Genomic DNA, 19884 nt, shown 5'->3' on the forward strand with positions numbered 1-19884 from the left:
GTGTGACTGTGGGTGCAGCATGGCAGCCGTGTGACTGTGGGCGCAGCGTGGCAGCCGTGTGACTGTGGGTGCAGCATGGCAGCCCTGTGACTGTGGGCGCAGCGTGGCAGCCGTGTGACTGTGGGTGCAGCGTGGCAGCCATGTGACTGTGGGCGCAGCGTGGCAGCCGTGTGACTGTGGGCGCAGCGTGGCAGCCCTGTGACTGTGGGTGCAGTGTGGCCTCTGTGTGACTGTGGGCGCAGCGTGGCAGTCGTGTGACTGTGGGTGCAGCGTGACAGCCGTGTGACTGTGGGTGTAGCGTGGCCTCTGTGTAACTGAAAATTTTAAGAGAAAGACACTGATAATTTTTACCTGAAAACAGGGACAAGGAACTTACAAGGGTTCTCATCCACTCAGAGCTTCTGTGAGAATCACCTACTGACTATGCTGTTCAACTGCACAATTCAGATCAACCTACCTTGGTAAGGTATTCCTGGGGGGTGGGTGCTGGGCTGAACTCATGACTGGAAGGGGCATCCTCTTCTCTTCTGACGTCTAGAATCAGTTGTGCCACATAATTTTCCTGGAATCGTGTCCTTTTTCCCAATGCTCCTGAAAATTAAAATATAATCCTCCATGTGGATCTGGAAGTCAGACTTACAGTCCAATGGTGATGACTAATATTTCCAGAGTGCTAAAGGTTTTCTCCATCCACACGAGAAACTAGAGGCCCAGTGATGTTCAATGACTCCCTGAAGCCAAGGAACCATGGTGCCAAGGCTCAACCCCAGGACTTGACACTAGACTCTCAATCCCTACTTTTGCTCATTTTTAGTCTCTTCTGAGTAAATAACCTATTAAGTAGTGTGGCTAGAATTCGCATATACACTCACATACATACATACATACATACATACATACATACATACATACAGAATGTGTATGTGAATAATGTACATGGGAAGACAGAGGCTGAACACTTGTCCTCATATGCTCAGGATCCCCTGCTCTAAAGCCTACATTTAGCCAGGGCCTGAGCTTCTACGACCCAGGCGCATACTCCATCTGGCCCCACGTGACACAAACAGCTTTTCCTTATGTCTCGGAGATCGCATGCGTATTTTCAGACAACTCTGCAGAGAAGCAAGGTGTCCACATCCACTGTTTGGAAACGTGCGACGGCGAAGACCAGCCTGAGAAATCAGCTTCCCGCACTGCGATGACTCTGACCATGAGTAACTGTCAACCCTGGGAACTCGCAAGTCAAGATGGCTACCTAAGTGGCTTAACAGTTTACTTTTTTATTGAAACCCTACAGCTGAGTGGGAAAAAAAAAATCATAATCTGGGTCTCATTTCTTTTTATATGGGAACACACTTCTATTTTTAAGTTCTTCATCTCAACTTTGGGGAAAAAAAAATAAAAAACTGTAATAGCTATTATACACCACCAGTTAAAGCTGAATATACAAAGCACTGTGTCATTAATATTTAAATAATCCCCCCAAAGCCTCCCAAAACAAAAATATTTGAAAAAAATTCTCTGAAATGAATCTCCAAAGTTTATTACATGTAACTACATTTTCAAATACAGACAAGACTCCAAATTATTCATGGTATTGTTCCAAAACCTATAAGCCAGATATCAAATAACTTTTCTCACACAAACACTGTAATAAAAGAAGGCTAAGATTCCATAAAGCCATATTTGACTCACAGTACAGCAAGAATATTTTATCAATTAGCATTGACTCAAGAAGCACAGAACACTGGGGCTGAGAAAAGGTCTAGGAAATGATCCAGGCCTAGCATGGGATAAAAGTGTCAGTCACTGAATGCACAGGCAGGTGTCACAGCCTGGGATGTTCAGCCTGAACCCCTAAACTGGTGATGCCTGGCCCCATTAGCTCATTCATACTGAAGGGCCAACTATACTATACAGATTAGGGATGAAGCAGCACATGGCACTCAGAAGAGACAACAGCAGATTTAGGAGAACTTCTGTAACGCACTGAAGATACACCTAAGAAATGCCCCTTGGAAACACAACAAACATGCAGTCCAACAAAGCAGGACAGAAACAACACAATGTTTCAACAAGAATGGGCAATGCATGGGGCGGGACCAAACTAGGGAGTCAGGAGAGCTCTCTGGAGGTTTATGCCAAAACCAAATGATCCAAGGTCCATTTATTTATTGCCTGGCTGTTACTACTACCGAATATTTAACTAGTTTAGAACAAGAAATGGACTCTATGACAAAAATGTAACTCCAAATTTGTTTGAAATATAAACTCTAAATAAAATCTTTTAAATGTACTGTCAAATTAAAAAAAAAATAGGTAGGCTCTAAAAAAAATAAATACTAGACTAAAAGGACAAAAAAAGAACAAAAAAGATCAAAAACCAAAATGCAATACAAACTGCCAACATACACACTAATGTAATACACACATTCAATTCATACTAGCAGACATACATACATTCAATTACCCATGAAAAGTAAAGTCTTACCTGTCAGATTAACCTGTAACTTGCTGATGTCTTTAGCAGTACTGAATCGGTCTTTTGCTTCTTTATATTCATAATAATATAAAAATACATATGCACTTTCCAGATGGAATTGAATAGTTAAAAGTCGACCTGAATCACCTTCAAATAAATTCTCTAGTTTCATCACTGTGAGACAAAACATGAAACATTAAAAATTAAGATGAGTAAAACAGAGTTTCAAAATATTAAAGTATGTATAGTTTAAGTTAAAATTTTGAAGAACTTTAAACACATAAAAGAACACAGATATAACAGCAGCTATCAGCCAGCATTCTCTAAGCACTTATATGCTCCAAAGACGCAGCTAAGACTTTACATACTTTGCCTTCTGCACTCACATACTCAGTCCTGCAGATGCCATTCACAGCACTGATCCTTCCCAGGTGCCTGTCTTAACCATCCTACAAAAATATGGCCAGAAACATAGGAACATAAGACGCTGATACAAAGTGCCAAACCAAACCTGTACATTCAACACCATGAAAAATCTGAAGAAAGGGAGATTGGTTGAGTTCATTTCATAGAAAATATAGACTTTCTTCCTTAAGAAACATGTATGTGTGTGAAAATGAATATCAAATAGGCTCCTGCACATACATTACACACACACACACACACACACACACACACATGCAGACATGCAAACTAATTAATTAATGGAATGGAATTTTTTAAAATTTTAAAATAAAGGAAGGATAATAATCTAACAACAAAGCATCTGAGATAAAATGATCATCAAAAATAATTATATATACTAAAGAATATAATACTGTTAGACATACCAGGGTTTACGATTGCTCATATAGCAGGATGTTCATCCAACTGGTACCCCAGAACAGTATTTTCTACTACAACATCCCTGACAAGCTGGTCTTTAAGCTATTTTTAGTAATGGCTTTTCAGATTTTGACAAAGCAGTCTGGTGCGGGAGAATTATCTGTATTCTGTCAATCATGTATTTTAATAAAACACTGATTGGCCAGGCAGGAAGTATAGGTGGGTCTACCAGACAGGAAATAGAGGCGGGGTGATGAGAACAGGAATATTCTGGGAAGCAGGAAGCTCCCTCCGCCATTCCTGCCCAGACCACAGAGAAGCAACATGTGAGCTTACAGCTGAAAAAGGTACCAAGCCATATGGCTAACATAGATCAGAATAATGGGTTAATATAAGCTATAAGAGTTAACAAGAGAGCTGGAGAAATGGCTCAGCGGTTAAGAGCTCTGACTGCTCTTCCAGAGGACCCGGGTTCAATTCCCAGCACCCACATGGCAGCTCACAACTGTCTGAAAATCCAGTTCCAGGGGATCTGACACCTTCACACTAATGCACATAAAATAAAGATAAATAAGTCATAAAAAATTTTTAAAAAAAGTTAACAAGAAACCTGAGCTAATGGGCCAATCAGTTTATAATCTTATGAAGTCCTGTATGTTATTATTTCTGGGGCTAAGCTAGCTGTGCGGGAGCCAGGTGGGATGAAAAGCAGGCCTGCCTGCAGCTCCTCACTACAGCAGTCTGTAAGAATGAATGAGAAACGAAAGGGTGGGAAGTATGCCTCAAGCATCCTAACATTGGGGTTGAATTTCTCAAGCTGAGAGAGAAATCACACTTACTAAACAGCTATTCCTCTTAGCACTGGGTACTTTCAGTGAGTGTGTAAGTTCTCACAATGCTGCCTTTGAGGAGGATGCTATCTCCACTTAAATCAGTACAGTAAGGAGCAGAGCACTCAACAGAGCTCCAAGGCAGGGTGCCTGTCTAGCAGTGGGACCCTAACAGCTCAGACAGCTCACTGACTGACTGGCCACCTCGGCTGTTCCACAGCAAAGCCAGCAATACTGCCTGACCAATAGCTTAAGCCTATTTCTGGCTAATTCATATCTTAAATTAACCCATCTCCATTAATGTATATATTGCTACAAGGCTGTGGCTTACCCGGTAAAGTTCCAGCATCTGTCTCTGGCAGGGCTACATGGCTTCTCTCTGACCGCACTTTCTTTCTCCCAGCATTCAGTTTTGTTTTCCCTGCCTAGTTCTATTCAGCTAGACACTGGCAGAAACAGCTTCTTTATTCATTAACCAATAAAAGCAACATATATACAGAAAGACTTCCCACAGCACTTGTGATTTTACCTATGGCAAATAGATTCACCTTATGATGAAGACAGCTCCCCAAGCTGCCCCGTCCTGTTCTGCACAGTGCTGGACTTCCACTGCCCACCAGACCTCCTCTGCTCTAGCCACAATGACTTTCCTTTGGACCCTCAGGCCAATTACACTCTCTCAGGTCTCGGAGCCTTTATGGTTTGCCAATGTACCAGTTTCTGCACCAGTGGTAAAACAGTTGTCTATCAAGTCTATCCCATCATCCTCACACAAAAAGACAGAATCTCCTGTAGTTCAAGTTGGCCTCAAACTCTTGACATAGTTAAGAATGATCCTGAACTCTCTCAACTCCTAATCTTCCCTCCCCACTTCTCAAATGCTGGAACTACAGGCTTCTGATGTGCTGGGGACTAGACAGACGCTGGGGAAGCACTCTACCAACCGAGCTACATCTCCAACCCCACTAGACAATCTTTACCTGATTCTACCATAACTCTAAAATCTAGCTGTAGCACTTCTAAAAGACTCTGAAAACAAGTGGATTTTGCAACTTACTGGGGGAGGGGGGGCTGACTTCACCTGGCAGCAAAATTTTATGATTGACAAGACAGAACTAAACTTCCAGATGATACCAAAGGGCGGAACAAGGGACAGGTGCAAATTTGATAATTTGCTACTTATGGAAACCAGGTCCTGCCTCCATCACTCAACCTATCTACCTTCCAGGATCAAAATTTGGCAATAAAAGAAGGGAAGGAGTCCAAAGGCTTCATGTCTATCAACAGAGGACTAGGTGAATCAACTATTCACATATTACAATCCTACAAGTAAACAGTAGAGGAATTCGCAAGTCAGGTACAGTGGTGCGTATCTATAGTTCCAACTACTCAGGAGGTTGAGGTAGGAGGATCACATGAACACAGGGGCTCAAGACCAACCAGGGTGACACAAGAGAAACTGTGTCCAGAGGGAACAATGACTATAAGTGAAAACTTAAAAAGCATTACCTAACAGTAACAGTAAAAAGCATCAAATAGCAGTAACTTGGAACCTATCACAGCTAGTGCTCAAAAAGACACTTAGTCTGAATAAGGCCTTCTGAAGGCAATCCTAACAAGCCAGAAACCCAATGTTCCCAAATTCTAACTCCTACCTCCCTGCTCAACCCCTTCACCTGACACCTTCATTCTGCTCTAGCCATTCTAGATACTGGCACTGTCAACCCCATAACAATGCTTCAAGTCTGTGGCCCTTGGTACACACACTGCCCTCCTAACATTCCTACTTGTGCTTCAAGATCTCGTCCTATTATCGACTACTGGGTAAAACTTCTGACATCATAAGTTCAAGCTAATCACATCATCTAGCTTGTGTGTTCTTTACTCTTTATTGCCCTTGTTGCCCCACCAGTATTTCAGACCCTAACTCGCTGAGTTCACAGGTATCCACAGTACATAACACAACAATTATTCAAATAGGTTTTTTAGGTTTGGAGATACAGCTCGGGAGTTAAGACAGAACGCTGGCCTGCAGAGGACCTGAGTGCAGGGCATGGTGCTTTGAGCATAAATGCAGCACTCAGAAGGCTGAAACAAGAGGATCACACAGAGTTCTGGGCCAGCCTGATCTACACAGTAAGCTTGAGGCCATCTGAACTACAATACAAGATGCCACCTTTAATTCTTTTTAAATCCACTTATATTATACCCACTGCTCAATGACCCTCAGCTCCACCTCACAGAGTTGTAAGAAAGACACTAATTAACATAGCTAAAAACTCAGAGCTGTACTTGGTGTGGTATACAGAGAGAAACATTAGTTGTACATTACTGGTTACCAAAATACAAACCAGAAATTTCCTGGAGAAAAGCAGTGGGAACAGAGAGAGGGTTTGAAAATGGGAAGCCCAGGTTTTCGTTCTGTTACTGAAGCAACTCCCTGAGTCTTGACTCTCTCAAATGAGTTAGCTGCACAAGATGATCTCTACAGGGTCTTTCCAAAACAAAGATTTCAGACAAGGCTAATTGGTGTAGAAATGGAAAGAAGAAAAATTTGAAACCTTTGGGGAAGAACTAACAAGATTCAAGAAGTAGTTAGAGGTACAATGAAAGACACTGAGACAACTGTGAAAAAAAAGATTTCAACTCTGGAAGACTCAGGCTTAAATAAAAGAGGAGCAAGATGATCCAATAGACAGACACTTATTATTTTAATACTATGCAAGTTCTCTGTGGAAATTCATATCCATGACCTTCTGGACAAAATGTCAACTAGTACAAATAAAACACGAGCTAAACCCAAAATCTCTTCCCATGAGATTTTTTAATGCTGTACTAAAATGATATATATTTAAAAACATTCATTCCAAATTATAAAAAAAAATTTAATCACTGAATACATCAGTCTTTGGCTGTGAGAACAATCTAACCCAGGGTCACATAGCTGCTGGGAGAAGACACTCTAGAACTTGCTCACAAAGTATTTTCACCTGTTTCTTCTTAGGCAGTGACTTCATGAGTTCATCTTCAAATTGCAATATTCCACCTCACACCCTGCATGCAATGCATTTTCAGTATCTGAGCCAAAAACAGTCGTGGGCCTATAAAAGGTCTCTATGAAACTATGGCTCCATTTAATACAACATCCCAAAGAATGCCTCATGCTGAACTGAGGAACACATTTTTCAAGATTCTAACCTATTCCTTTCATAAATGTGATAGGCCCAGCGAATTGAAGCTGTCGCCACAACAGGCTCTATTTCACTAACGCAACATTCCTGAACAAGAGTAAGACAATCTTAGCTGTTCACAAAACCCTTTGCTTATGTCTCACAGGCTGAAAAAACTACTGTCAATTTTTAATGGTCCTTCAAGGGCAATATTTCAAATATAATATCTTCCTCAGGACATTGAACATGGTATCTCAGCTGTAACTGGTTGGGTCAGATCCCAAAATAAAATAAAATATCTTTTAAATAAAATAACTTATGAAATATTACAGAACAATTTAGACATAGCTACAATGTCTATGTCAAGCCATTAGATCAAGTAAGAAATGTTGATTACCCAGGACCATCTTGTAGAATATTATTTTAACTATGCAAAGATGTGCTACATTTGTTTATGTACACAGTCTTACTATAGCTATCTTGTATGTTACTTTTGTTTATGCTGCATTAGTTTAATTATAAAAAAAATGTGTTGCATTTGTTTCATTTTGCCTGCCTACGGCACCTGACTGATCTAATAAAAAGTTGCAGAGCTAATAGCTAGCTGTTAGGCAAGAGAATAAATAAGAGAAATCTAGGCTGGAGAGAGAAGAGAAAAGAACGAGACAAGAAGGAGAGAACGAGGGACATGCCTAGGGCAAGAAGCTAGGCAGACACCAGCCAGCCACAGAGAAGCAGTGAAAGTAGAACTGTCTGTAGATCAGGCTGGCCTCGAACTCACTGAGATCCACCTGCCTCTGCCTCCCAAGTGCTGAGATTAAAGGCGTGAGCCACCACTGGCCGGCATGACCTTGTTTTTGAAAACTCAAAAGACAAAAAAGGTGAGAAAGAGATGCTGTTATGAGGCAAAGCACCCACCTACATGTGCAAAGGCCTGGACTTGGTCTTCAATACTGGAGAAAACAAAAAGAAGGGATTCAGCACTCAGACACCTAGTAATTCATGAGTGCCCATCCAAAAGAAAAAGAAACAACTTCATACAAGAAGCCACAAAAGTAAGTCAAAGAATAGATTCAAATGAAACATCTCAGACAAGAAATTAGAATGGGGTACATATTTGCATCAAAGAAAAGTCTTCTAAGCTGGGCACAGCAGCCAGCATCTATAACACAGGCAGGAACAGGAAGATTATGAGTTTGGGGCCAGACTAGGATTACTGAATTCTAGCCCAGCCAGGTCTACACAGCAAAACCTGTCTCCAAAACAATCAACCAGCAAAGAGGCTGAGCAAGTAAAGGTGTTCACCATTGGAGCCTGGCAACCTGAGCTTGACTCGCAGCTTCCACAAAAGGTGGAATGAGAGTGTCTATGCTAAGCCGGATGGTGGTGGTGTGCCTCTTAAATCCAGTGCTCAGGAAGCAAAGGCAGGAGGATCTCTGTGAGTTCAAGGTCGCCTGCTCTACAAAGCAAGTTCCAGGACAGTCAGAGTCACACAGAGAAACCATAGTTCACAACAAAACAGAAAGTGGATACTCCACAGTTGTCCTCTGACCTTCACATGCATAAATGTTTGCACATGTGCACAACAGTAATAAATAAGTAAATAAGTATTTTTAGAATATGTTACATACCTTGATCAATACAGTCTTCAGCAAGAGCGAAAAGCTGAGGTGAACGCTCCTCAAGCAACTGTTGGTGAATATTCACATATCTCAGAGTCCACCACGGCAAGCTCTAGAAAAAAGCACCATCGAAGCTGAAATTAAGAGACCCTTAGGAAAAACACTGCACTAACTAAGACTAGTTCTTGGAACATTTTCACACTCAGGAAATTCATTCCTAGATAAGCTTAATCACGCATGCTATGCTCTCGCCAGAATCAAAAGCAGCTGCTCTGTCTCCATTTCTGCTTTCTGAACTGGCTTCAGACGCACCACCTCCCTTCAATGACTACGCCAAGCGCCCTGCTCTGCCATGGTGTTCCATTCCCTTCACGACCCAAGGGAAAACAACTCAACTGAGGTACGGACTGAGCACACAGCAGGTTTTCCTTTAATTCACTCATGCTTCCTCTTGTTTATCAATACATCCTTATTAAGAGAGAACAAGAACCAGGGAGAAGACTCAGCAGGTAAGAGCAATCGCTGCATAGACATAAGAACCAAGAGTTCAAATCACTATCACCCACATAAAAACACCACATGTGACTATGACTCAGAACTGGGGACCAGACAGAGAGTATCTCAGGAACTCACTAGTGGGCCTAGCAGAGCCAGCGCTTCAGAGTCAGTGCCACCATCTTGAGGGAATGAGGCAGTACAAGAAGAGGAGACATTCTCCTCTGGACTCCATGAATCACACAGGTACCCACACACACACACACACACACACACACACACACACACACACACACACACACACACCACGATAGATTAGATGGACGGATGGATGGACGGATGGACGGACAGACAGACGAACAGGAAAGAAGAAACAGAGCAAGAAGCTGTAATAAGGTAGTGTAAACAGCACACATCTGCACCCTCAACACTGTGGGGTGGAGACAAATGAATCTCTAGAGTTCATGGCCAGCCTGATCTACATGTGAGTTCCAGGACAGCCAAGGCTATATAAAGAGACCCTGTCTCAAAAGCAAAGACAAATTAAATGTAGAGCAATGAAGGAAGACACCTAACATTGACCCCTGGCCTGCCTACACACACACACACACACACACACACACACACACACACACATACAGTCTCTCTTTTCTGTCTCAAACCTGTCTTCCTCTAGAAAAGGCCATGATTACTAACACAGATATTCTTCTCTATGTATTCATGTCTCTATTAGTATATCTGTGCAAGCCATAATACATATTTTAAAAGGGTTATTAAAAACTCTGAGTATAGGGAGGAGAGCAGAGAAAAATATAGAACTCAATAAATACCAATAAAAAAAGTCTGAGTATTTATTGTGCCATCTAAATTAAAGTTAGGCAGGCAAAGGGTTCATACCCACAAGCTCAGCGCTCAGGAAGCAGAAGCATGAGAATCGCAATCTCAATCAGGCAGTTAAGATAGTTAGCCTCAGCTACCTTGTGATCTCATCTCAAAAAAAATTGCTACCCTGAATTATATTACATGACTGTGTAAGAAACTAATTTTTATTTTTCAGTAGCAATAGTTACTAACAGATCATGCTTAATTATCAAAAGCATTTTTTACTTGAATTTAATATGTCATTTGATTAAGGAGTGTCTTTCTCCCAGACTGAACTTGGGACATTGAAACAGAAGGATCAAAGCTTGGAGAGAGGGCTTGGATCAACAGCTCAAGAGCAGAGCTCTTGTCTAGCACAGCCCAGGCCCTCGGTTCAATCCTTAATACCACAGACAAGGGCAAGGGTCCCCTTCCGAGCAGCTACACGCAACGAGTATAATTGAAGTCACACGTGAATTTCTGACTTTACAGTGAAATCCTTTTACATTACTAATGCTGCTTTTCAGTCCAGAGAAGGAAAATGGGATTATCTAAGAGGAAGGAAGTTCAAATCAGTTTACTTTAGCGGAATTCTGTGAGGCGCTGCCTTACTTTCCTCTTTCCAGTCACCGAGGCTAGTGAAGTCGGTCTACACTTCACCCCCTCCCTTATCTGCCATCAGGACGATGAGTCAGGCCTGGCAGTTTGCTTTTTCCCTTTCCAGACAAGGGAATTCAGCTGCCTCCAGTCAAAAGGACTGAGCTGTTAAGAAAACATGACCTAAGGCGCTGAGCTCGCTAAGATGGGGTCTATGATTTTAATCCTGAAGTGAGGGTCTGTGACAGGTAGGAGTGCAGAGTCCATCAGGGGCTTTCCCTTTCGCTCTACAGGGAAATGCAAAGGCCTGTTTCATCTGCTAAGAAGTACATAGCAGAAAAACTGAGGTGTTGAAAAATGGAAACCGACAGCCTTACCTCCTGTTAAGGCACTGACCAGTCGACATAGACTTAGTAAAAAGCCTTCTCCAAGGCAGGCTCAGTAAAACAGTCAAAAAGGAACTCATTCTGTTTGAGGTTTCCTCTTTTCTTCCCCCAGTGCTGGGCACTGATCCTAGGGTCTCACCAGGCTAGGCAAGTGTCAGCTAGAGAGAACACCTGGCCTCAGGTCACACAACTGAGGAGAGACAAGAGAACTGTGGTCTGATGTCAAAGCTGAGACTTACTCAGCATGTACATGCTATTCCAATTCCCGTCTACAGACTGAGCAGACAGGGTGGGAAGAGGGGAGAGTGTGTATTTCATACAGATCCACAAATACGGCACATAATTAAAAACAAAGTCTATAAAAAGAGAGGGTATTATAAATATTCACCATACCACTAAAAAATGGGGGAAGGGCAGAGAGAGGGCTCCAAGATTAAGAAGAGAACTAGCTGCTCTTCTGGAGGACCTGAGTTCGATTCCCAGCACCCATATGGCAGCTAAGAGGCATCTGTGACTCCAGTTCCAGATCTGACACCCTCTTCTGACCTCTGCAGGTACCCAGCATGCATGTGGTACACACTCACATAGGGAGCATGTAGAATTTGGGAGAATGTGTATTGTTTGACAAGGCCATAGCCCTATCAGGAACCCCAATGCCTTAGACCTCTGGAAACTGGCAAGCCCAGGTGAGGCTCAGAGAAATGGTTTCCCTAGTCTGTGTGAAGATGTTGACACTATGTGCAGAAAATGTCCATGGCAACCTTCCCACAACTCCCACACCTCCACCCATACCCACGTTTACAGCCTGAAGGTTGCTTTCCCTACAGAGACTGCTCCTACCAATATTAGCTGAACAGTTTCCTTATTCAACTGTATGCAATAGCCCCGCCTGCTGTTCAGCTGCACAAAATAAATACACGGAGCTTCTAGAGGGCTGCAGCTTCAAGTGGTACAGCATGAAGCCAGGCAAAATATCCATACATGGAAAAAGAAGAATTTGCTTGTTTTTAATTTTTGGTTTTTCAAAACAAGTTTTCTCTGTGTAGCCCTTGCTGTCCTGGAACTCACTCTGTAGACCAGGCTTGCCTCCAACTCAGAGGTCCACCTGTCTCTACCTCTGCATCCTGAGTGTTGAGATTAAAGGTGTACACTACCATGCCCAGTCACAAATAAAGCTTTATTGGAACACAACTCAACCCATCTGTTGACAGACTGCAGCTGCTCTCAAACTTCCATACATTAGAGCTAAGCAGTCACCATGCAGACTACACACTCCACAGCTGACAACCTCCACCTAAACCTGAGACCTTTGCACTACCAACTTCCTGCATGATTGTTTCTCCTCACTGGTGTATACAACCCAAAGAAGCCACACAACAGATAGCTCTACTACATTCAACACAAAGAAACCAGAAGCCTGCCGGCCAAAGGCAGCACACACCTTGAATCCCAGCACTCGGGAGGTAGAAGCAAGAGGATCTCTGTGAGTTCGAGGTCAGCCTGATCTACAAGAGCTAGTTTCAGGACAGGCTCCAAAGCTACAGAGAAACCCTGTCTCAGGGTGGAAAAAAGGAAAGAAAGAAACCAGAAGCTAGTAATTCAGATCCCTTCCATTCCCACTGCTATTGGCTATCATTAGCTCAAATCTGTAACAGACCATGAATAAACTTTAGAAGCTTTACTTAAAATTCAAAGAATGAAAACACACACACACACACCTACTAAAGAGGCTCCATACACACTGATCTTATACAAGATTTATCTCACAAGAAAATATTTTTTCTTATTTTCATAAGACTTCTAAGTCTCTCAAAGAAGATACAGAAAACAAAATCTACTGAGACACAGACAGCATCAGTCTGACGTTAAAAGGCACAGAAGCGACCTGTGTGGAATGCTCAAAGCCTTCCCTTGCCTTACCTGGAGAACTGTTAACTTATGTCTGACGTTCACTAGGATAATGTGTGCTAGTAACAGCAGTATGGGCTTTGAGGTCAGGCTGTAGACAGATTCACCGTCTAGAATGAGCAGGCCCAGAATAATAGCATCCAGTCCTTTGACCTGAAAAAGGTGTGCAAGATTATACAATTTAACAAAATATTCACTGTTACATGTCATAATAATTCACAGATGTTTCCATTAATTCAGCTAAGAAATTAGAACATTCATTAATTACACAGTAATAGACACCAGAAGTGTCTACACCCTTATAAATGTCACTAGAGACCTACAAATCCATCCTGCCCTGTCAGACAGCTACACAAATGCTCTAAATTCAAAGATACAGAAACCCAATCAAAATGTTAAAGAAAGTTTTTAATTGACTGGGTACATGGGGTGCATCAATAAACCCAAATATCCAAGAGGCTGAGGCAAGAGGCTCACTTGAGTCCAGAAGTTTAAATGAATGTATGTCCAAACATGGTCTAAGAAGGGACTCATGTGAGGAGAATTCTGAGTACTTGTGAGAAAACTTCAAGAAAACAAGAATCTTGTGACCTGTTTCTTTAAGACACAGAGCTGGTAACTATCTATAACAAAGCATACTTGCAAATATTTAAACATAAATCAACCTAGACAAATAACAGCATTAAGATACTGAAGCACTGGTCCCCAGATCAAAGTTTCAACCCAGCTGAGAAGACCACTTAACAAGTAGAGCACTTGCAGAGAGAGGCTTCAAAAGTCATTTTCAAGCAGTGGCCTCAAGCAAAGGCTGGAATCATGTGTGTTAGGGTGACTGAGAGCGCTCCAGACAGCAGGAACAGCAAGACCAGAAGAGGGACTCAAGACTGAATGTGTGTGGAATGTTGGGGAACCAGACTGGAGGTCAGCCTGCTAGAGCCAAATGTGGGCAGGAGAGGGAGAGAGTTATGGTGAGCCTTTTCAGAGATGCCGGCCTGATTTGAGATTTTATGGTTTATTCTGTCTGACCGCCAGCTTATCTGCCTCGGAGGTTATCTACTACTTATAAAAATGCCTCCCAAGAGGTTAGGGGTGTAGACCAGTGCCAGAGTGCTTGCTTTCCATGCCCAGGGCCTTGGGTTCAACACCTGGTACTTTTTACTCTTATTTACTAATACTCTGTGTGTGTGTGTGTGTGTGTGTGTGTGTGTGTGTGTGTGTATGTACAGTCTTGAAGTTGGCTCAGGGCTGGAACTCAGGGGCCAGGCTTGGAAAATACTTTCGACTTCAAGCAGTCGCATAAGACTTAACATTTTAGCAGTGAAATTGAAAGTAATAAACCAGTTCTTGAATAACAACAACAACAACAAAAAATAAAGCACTTGTAGAACAAGTCAGAGGAACTGAGTTTGGATCCCAGAATCCATGGGAAAGCTGGGTGCAATAGCAAACATCTGTAACTCCAGTATTCAAAAGCGAGAAGGGAAGTGGAGACAGAAGAACTCTGGGAAGTTCAAAGACCAGCTAGCCTGGCATACACAGCACAAACCACAGAAGATCCCAAGATCCCGTCCGGCACAAGGTGAGAGGCAAGCACCAACACCCAAGGTTGTCTTCTGATCTCCATATGCACATGTGCAGCCTCATTTCCATATACAAACACACACATATAAAAAGTCTTTTTAAAAAAAAATAACAAGGCCAAGTGTAGTGACAACACCTTTAACCCCAGCACCTGGAAGGCACAGACAGAACAATCACTATGAGTTCAAGATCAGGCTGGTCTACATAATGAGTTCCAGACTAGCCATGGCTACATAGTAAGAGCCTGTCTCAATTTCAAAAATAACAATAATAATAAAAAGTATAATTTCAAATATTATCACAAATAAGAGAAGTCAAAAAATAATCCATACATTCATTGACTTATGGGCATAACCAGGCAACACTAAAGAGCACGTATCCTAAACGTGAACATGAAGAGCACAGAATGATCAATAGGAAATGTGTCAAGTGCTGCAGCAAAGTGGGTGTCAGAAGGTACTACTGGGATGCACATGGGGGCTTCCAATGCAGTATGCCCAGGCTTGTTGAAATCATATGGGAGTTTAACTCAGCGGTAGAATATGTGCCTACCATGCTGAGCCATGGGTTCAATTCCCAGTACAATTGAAATAGAAAAGAGGATACAACTGTTCATAGAACTCAACGGCAAATAGAGGAGGCTGGAAGCCCACAAGAAAAGAGCTGAGAGGACCTCACTGGCCCCACCATATATAACCACCAAATCAAGACAGGAATCAAGGTCTAGGGAAAGCCATCAGAAGCTCTATTCTATGACAATGATCATGTCTACTCTCTTAACTAGATACTGAGTGCAACAGAGACATGTTCTTTGTTGGTGTGCATGCAAATGTGCGTGCATGTGATGTACATGTGTTACAAAGTGTACATTATGTATGAATCAATCAACGTAAATGCCACAGCATACATGTGGGGGTCAGAAGAGCAATGAACATTCTCAGTAGTTTGTGCAACTACAATGTCATCTATTTCCTACTTACTGTTAACTCCAATTTACAAACACCTGTTTGAAAAGAATCACATTTAGAAAAAAAGAAACTGTATATGACATTTTCAAGAAGCATACCTCACTAAACTGCTCAAACAGAACAGGTGGCAAGAAATCCTGAGCGTGCAAGTCCACAAGAGGCCCAGTCCAGTTACTCTGAACAAAAAGCTGCAAGCTGCTCACACCAAGTAGGAATACCAGCTGCTGTCTAAAAACAAGAATGGTAAATGTCTTAGTTAGGGATTCTACGTTGTGATTAAAAAAAAAAAAAGTATCACAACCAAAAGCAAGTTGGGGAGGGAAAGATTGGCTTCGGCTTACAATTCTCAGGTCACAAGCCATCAGTGAGATCAATCAAGAGGAACTTAAGTCAGGAACACGAAGGTAGGAACTAAAGCAGAGGCCATGGAGGAATGCTGCTTACTTGCCTGCTCTCCATGGTTTTCCTCAGCCTGCTTTCTAATACCATTCAGGACTAACCACCCAGGTGTGGCCATGGTGAGCTGTGCTCTTATACTTCAATCATTAATCAAGAAAATGCCCTACAGACTTGCTTAGGCCAATCTTATGGAAGCGTTTTCTCAATTAAGAGTCCCTGTTCTCAGATATATCTAGGTTTGTGTCAAGCTGACAGAAACTAACCAGCACAGAAAATGAACAAATATCAACTACTATCACCATATACTTGCATGCATGTTACTTAATTTCAGTTTAATTAAGAAGAAAAAACTAGGCCGAGTGGTGGTGGTGCACATCTTTAATCCCAGCACTCAGAGGCAAAGGCAGGCAGATCTGAGTTCGAGGCCAGCCCAGTCCACAGAGTGAGTTCTAGGGCAGTCAGAGCTACACAGCTAAACCCTGTCTGGAAAAAAAGAAAAAAAAAGAAAAAAAGAAACCACCAAGTAATAGTTGAAACTATCTTAATACAGTACAATTTATATCTGTAATGTTTAATAAATCCATTAGCCAACCACATGTAGTTTTAAATTGAATTTAACCTAGGGCTGTAGAGACGGCACAGAGGTTAAGAGCACTGTCTGCCCTTCCAGTGTACTCAGGTTATATTTCCAGCATGCACAAGGCTGCTAACAACTGTCTGTAACTCCATTTCCAGGGAATCTCCCGCCCTCTTCTGACCTCCACATGCACTGCATGCACACGGTGTGCTTTGGTATAGGCAAAATAACCAGACATACAAAATAAAAACAGATAAATCTTTTTAAAAATTTAACATAAATGTAAATCTAAGCTAACTTAAATGTAAACTGTATTCTCTAGGCATAAACTCCATATTTCAAATACTCAATAGCTCAGTATGAAAAGTGACTACCCTACTGACCACATGAGACACAGAATATGCCCATCATCAAAACAGTCTCCTGGAGAGTGTGTCCTAAAACAGGCCAAACAAAGTGCCTCTTTTAAACTACAATTCTGGTCCGCCTATGAACAGTGCATTTGTGTGCATGCAAGTGGTGCTGGGGAAGGAAGAGGAGAGATGGGAATGGGTACCACAAGGCTAACTTTACTATAGTACAAACACATCAGCCAGCAAATAAGAATCAAGACCAAAGCCTGCAATCCCAGCTACTCAGGAGGCTGACACAAGAGGATCACAAGTTCAAAGACACCCTGGACAGCTTAGTAAGACCCTGCCTCAAAATAAAAAAAATATAAAAAAAAGGGTTAGAGATACAATTCAATGGTACAATGTGTGCCCAGTAAGTGAGAAGCCCTAAACTCAATCCCAAGTGACAAAAGAAAAGAAGAAGGAAAAAAAAAAAAAGACTCAAAAATGACCTGGGCATGGTGATATATACCTGCAGTCCCCAAATTTGGGGAGCTAAGGTAAAAGGATTATGTGTTTGAGGCCAATCTGGAGGTTACTGCAAGCCCTGGCCAAATGTGTAATACAAGACATAGTCACAAACAACAACAATAACAAAATCAAGACTGACACTATTGGAAATTAGAAAAAGATGAAACAGAATTATATTAGCTTGAAAAATAAATACTAGCCGACCGGTGGTGGTGCACACCTTTAATCCCAGTACTCCGGAGGCAGAGGCAGGCGGATCTCTGTGAGTTCGAGGCCAGCCTGGTCTACAAGAGCTAGGACAGGCTCTAAAACTACAGCGAAACCCTGTATCAAAAAACAAAAACAAACAAACAAACAAACAAACAAAAAAAGAATAATAAATAGTAATGCTCATCAGTGAACTATTTATGAATATGTGTTGTCTTATTTATCTTCACAACCCACAACCTAACAAGGTAATTGGTTTATTCCTCAAACGACTGTATGAAATTATTCTCTAAAAAACAGGGCAGAATGAAACTGTATGACTTTTGGAGCTGGTTAAAAATTCTGGACAGATGTCATGGATGGATGAGATGAGGAAGCATGCTAACAAACACAAGACAGTAAAAGAGCAGCCTCTAGAAGGTTTAGATTTAACTAGTGTGCAGGCATCCTAATTGAAAAAGGTAAGCCGAGGGTTACACGATTAACACATGCAGTTCTCTAATCTCTTCAGAGATAACAATCTGAAACAGAGTAAATGAAAATGCAAGCATCTCTCAGTAACCTGGAAACAGCAGGAGTCAAGTTATGTCTACACGTTAAAGAAAATGAGCCACCCCCTTTAAAGTATGCACCTCTTTCATCTTAGCCCTTCAGAGGCAGAGACGCAGATGGATCTCTGTGAGTTTGAGGGCAGCCTGGTCTACATGGTGAGTTCTAGGACAAGGCTACATAGTGAAACAAAAAAACAAGAAGAAACATAAAAGGAAACAAGCTGATAGCTAAGCTATCAAACCTAAGCTTTGGGAATTTTCGCAGTGACTACCAAGCATGTGTTATTCTCAAATACAAAACTCATTTTGATCCTACATCACTGTCATTTTTCATTCTGGAAGATCTTCTGGGCTAGAGACCTTACGTTACATTACTCGGCATATCATGAGTCCAGGTTTATCAATTGCCAAATAGCAGGGCTTATTGTGGTGCCAAGGTGCCATAAAAGTATTCAAAATTTGTGGGGGCTGGAGAGATGGCTCAGAGGTATAGAACACTGGCTGTTCTTCCAGAGATCCTGAGTTCAATTCCCAGTAACCACATGATAGCTCACAACCATCTATTATGAGACCTGAAGCCCTCTTCTGTCATGCAGGCAGGACATTGTATACATAATAAATAAAATCTTTTAAAAAAAATAACAAAATAGAAATTAATTAAAAAGTGTATTTACTTACTAGATGCATATGAGTGATTTGCCTGGATGTATATATGTGTACTACATGTGTGCCTGGTGTACATGGGTGTCAGAAGAAGGTGTTGGATCCCCTGAAATTGGACTTGTACAGTTGTGAGCCACCAACTGGCTGCTGGGAATTGAACCTGGGTCCTCTAAACCTACTCTAAATCACTGAATCATCTCTCCAACCCCCTGCAAAAGTGTGTTTCTCTGAAAAAATTTCAAATACAATTCTACCTTTCAATTTCTTCCAAATCCGTAGAGCAATCCAAGAAATTTACTATCTGTTTCTCCAGGTAGCTGTCAATCTTTTCTTCAGCCACCGTTGTTGAATTTAAAATATTTTGTGTCACTGAATGTAAGAACATGGCCTCATAGCTCCCTTCTAACAGCAAGTCCAAGAAAACTCCAACATCTGTAATAGAAAAAAATCGGTCCGGTAAACCAACAGAATTTAAGTGTAAATGATAATCCATTACATAAATATTTCAATATGCAAAACAATATAAACTGACTATAAATCACTAAGTATTGAGCAAATCCTTTTCATTCTACCAACATCTAGAATTACAGGGTACCTACAGTGACGATGAGTAGTAAAGGAGAGGTCACACACAGAAACACTGATGATGATAATAATAATAACAGGCATATTACCCTTCTTCGGGAAAGCCACAAAAATTTCAGCTGACAAAGAAAAGTTTCCTTTGCTGAAGTCCCACGTTCAATATTCCCCGCAGGAGGCCAATCCAAACACACCGGTTCTCTCATGATTCCCTAGTTCATACTTGCCTCAACACTTACAACCGCGATTTTTTTTTTTTTTCTGATGAATTGCCTTTACCTGTCAGTCCTAAATTAAACATCAGATGAAGTCTGTCC

The 19884-nt window shown here is 41.7% G+C and overlaps 1 protein-coding gene across 3 annotated transcripts in view; it reads right to left on the reverse strand.

Moving 5' to 3' along the window:
• Nucleotides 1–19884, reverse strand: part of Ttc27 (tetratricopeptide repeat domain 27) — a 135658-nt gene that overhangs the window by 107290 nt on the left and 8484 nt on the right. For all 3 annotated transcript variants that reach the window (XM_087907352.1, XM_087907351.1, XM_087907350.1), the window contains exons 2-7: nt 19240–19417; nt 15824–15953; nt 13189–13329; nt 8939–9041; nt 2492–2656; nt 458–591 (exon numbers count right to left, since the gene is read on the reverse strand). In XM_087907352.1, coding sequence (XP_087763478.1) covers nt 458–591; nt 2492–2656; nt 8939–9041; nt 13189–13329; nt 15824–15953; nt 19240–19370 — 804 coding nt within the window. In that variant the 5' untranslated portion in view covers nt 19371–19417. The remainder of the gene's footprint in view (nt 1–457; nt 592–2491; nt 2657–8938; nt 9042–13188; nt 13330–15823; nt 15954–19239; nt 19418–19884) is intronic.

Source organism: Myodes glareolus, chromosome 6, assembly GCF_982192425.1.
Source record: "Myodes glareolus chromosome 6, mMyoGla1.1, whole genome shotgun sequence".
NCBI classification, from domain to species: domain Eukaryota; kingdom Metazoa; phylum Chordata; class Mammalia; order Rodentia; family Cricetidae; genus Myodes; species Myodes glareolus.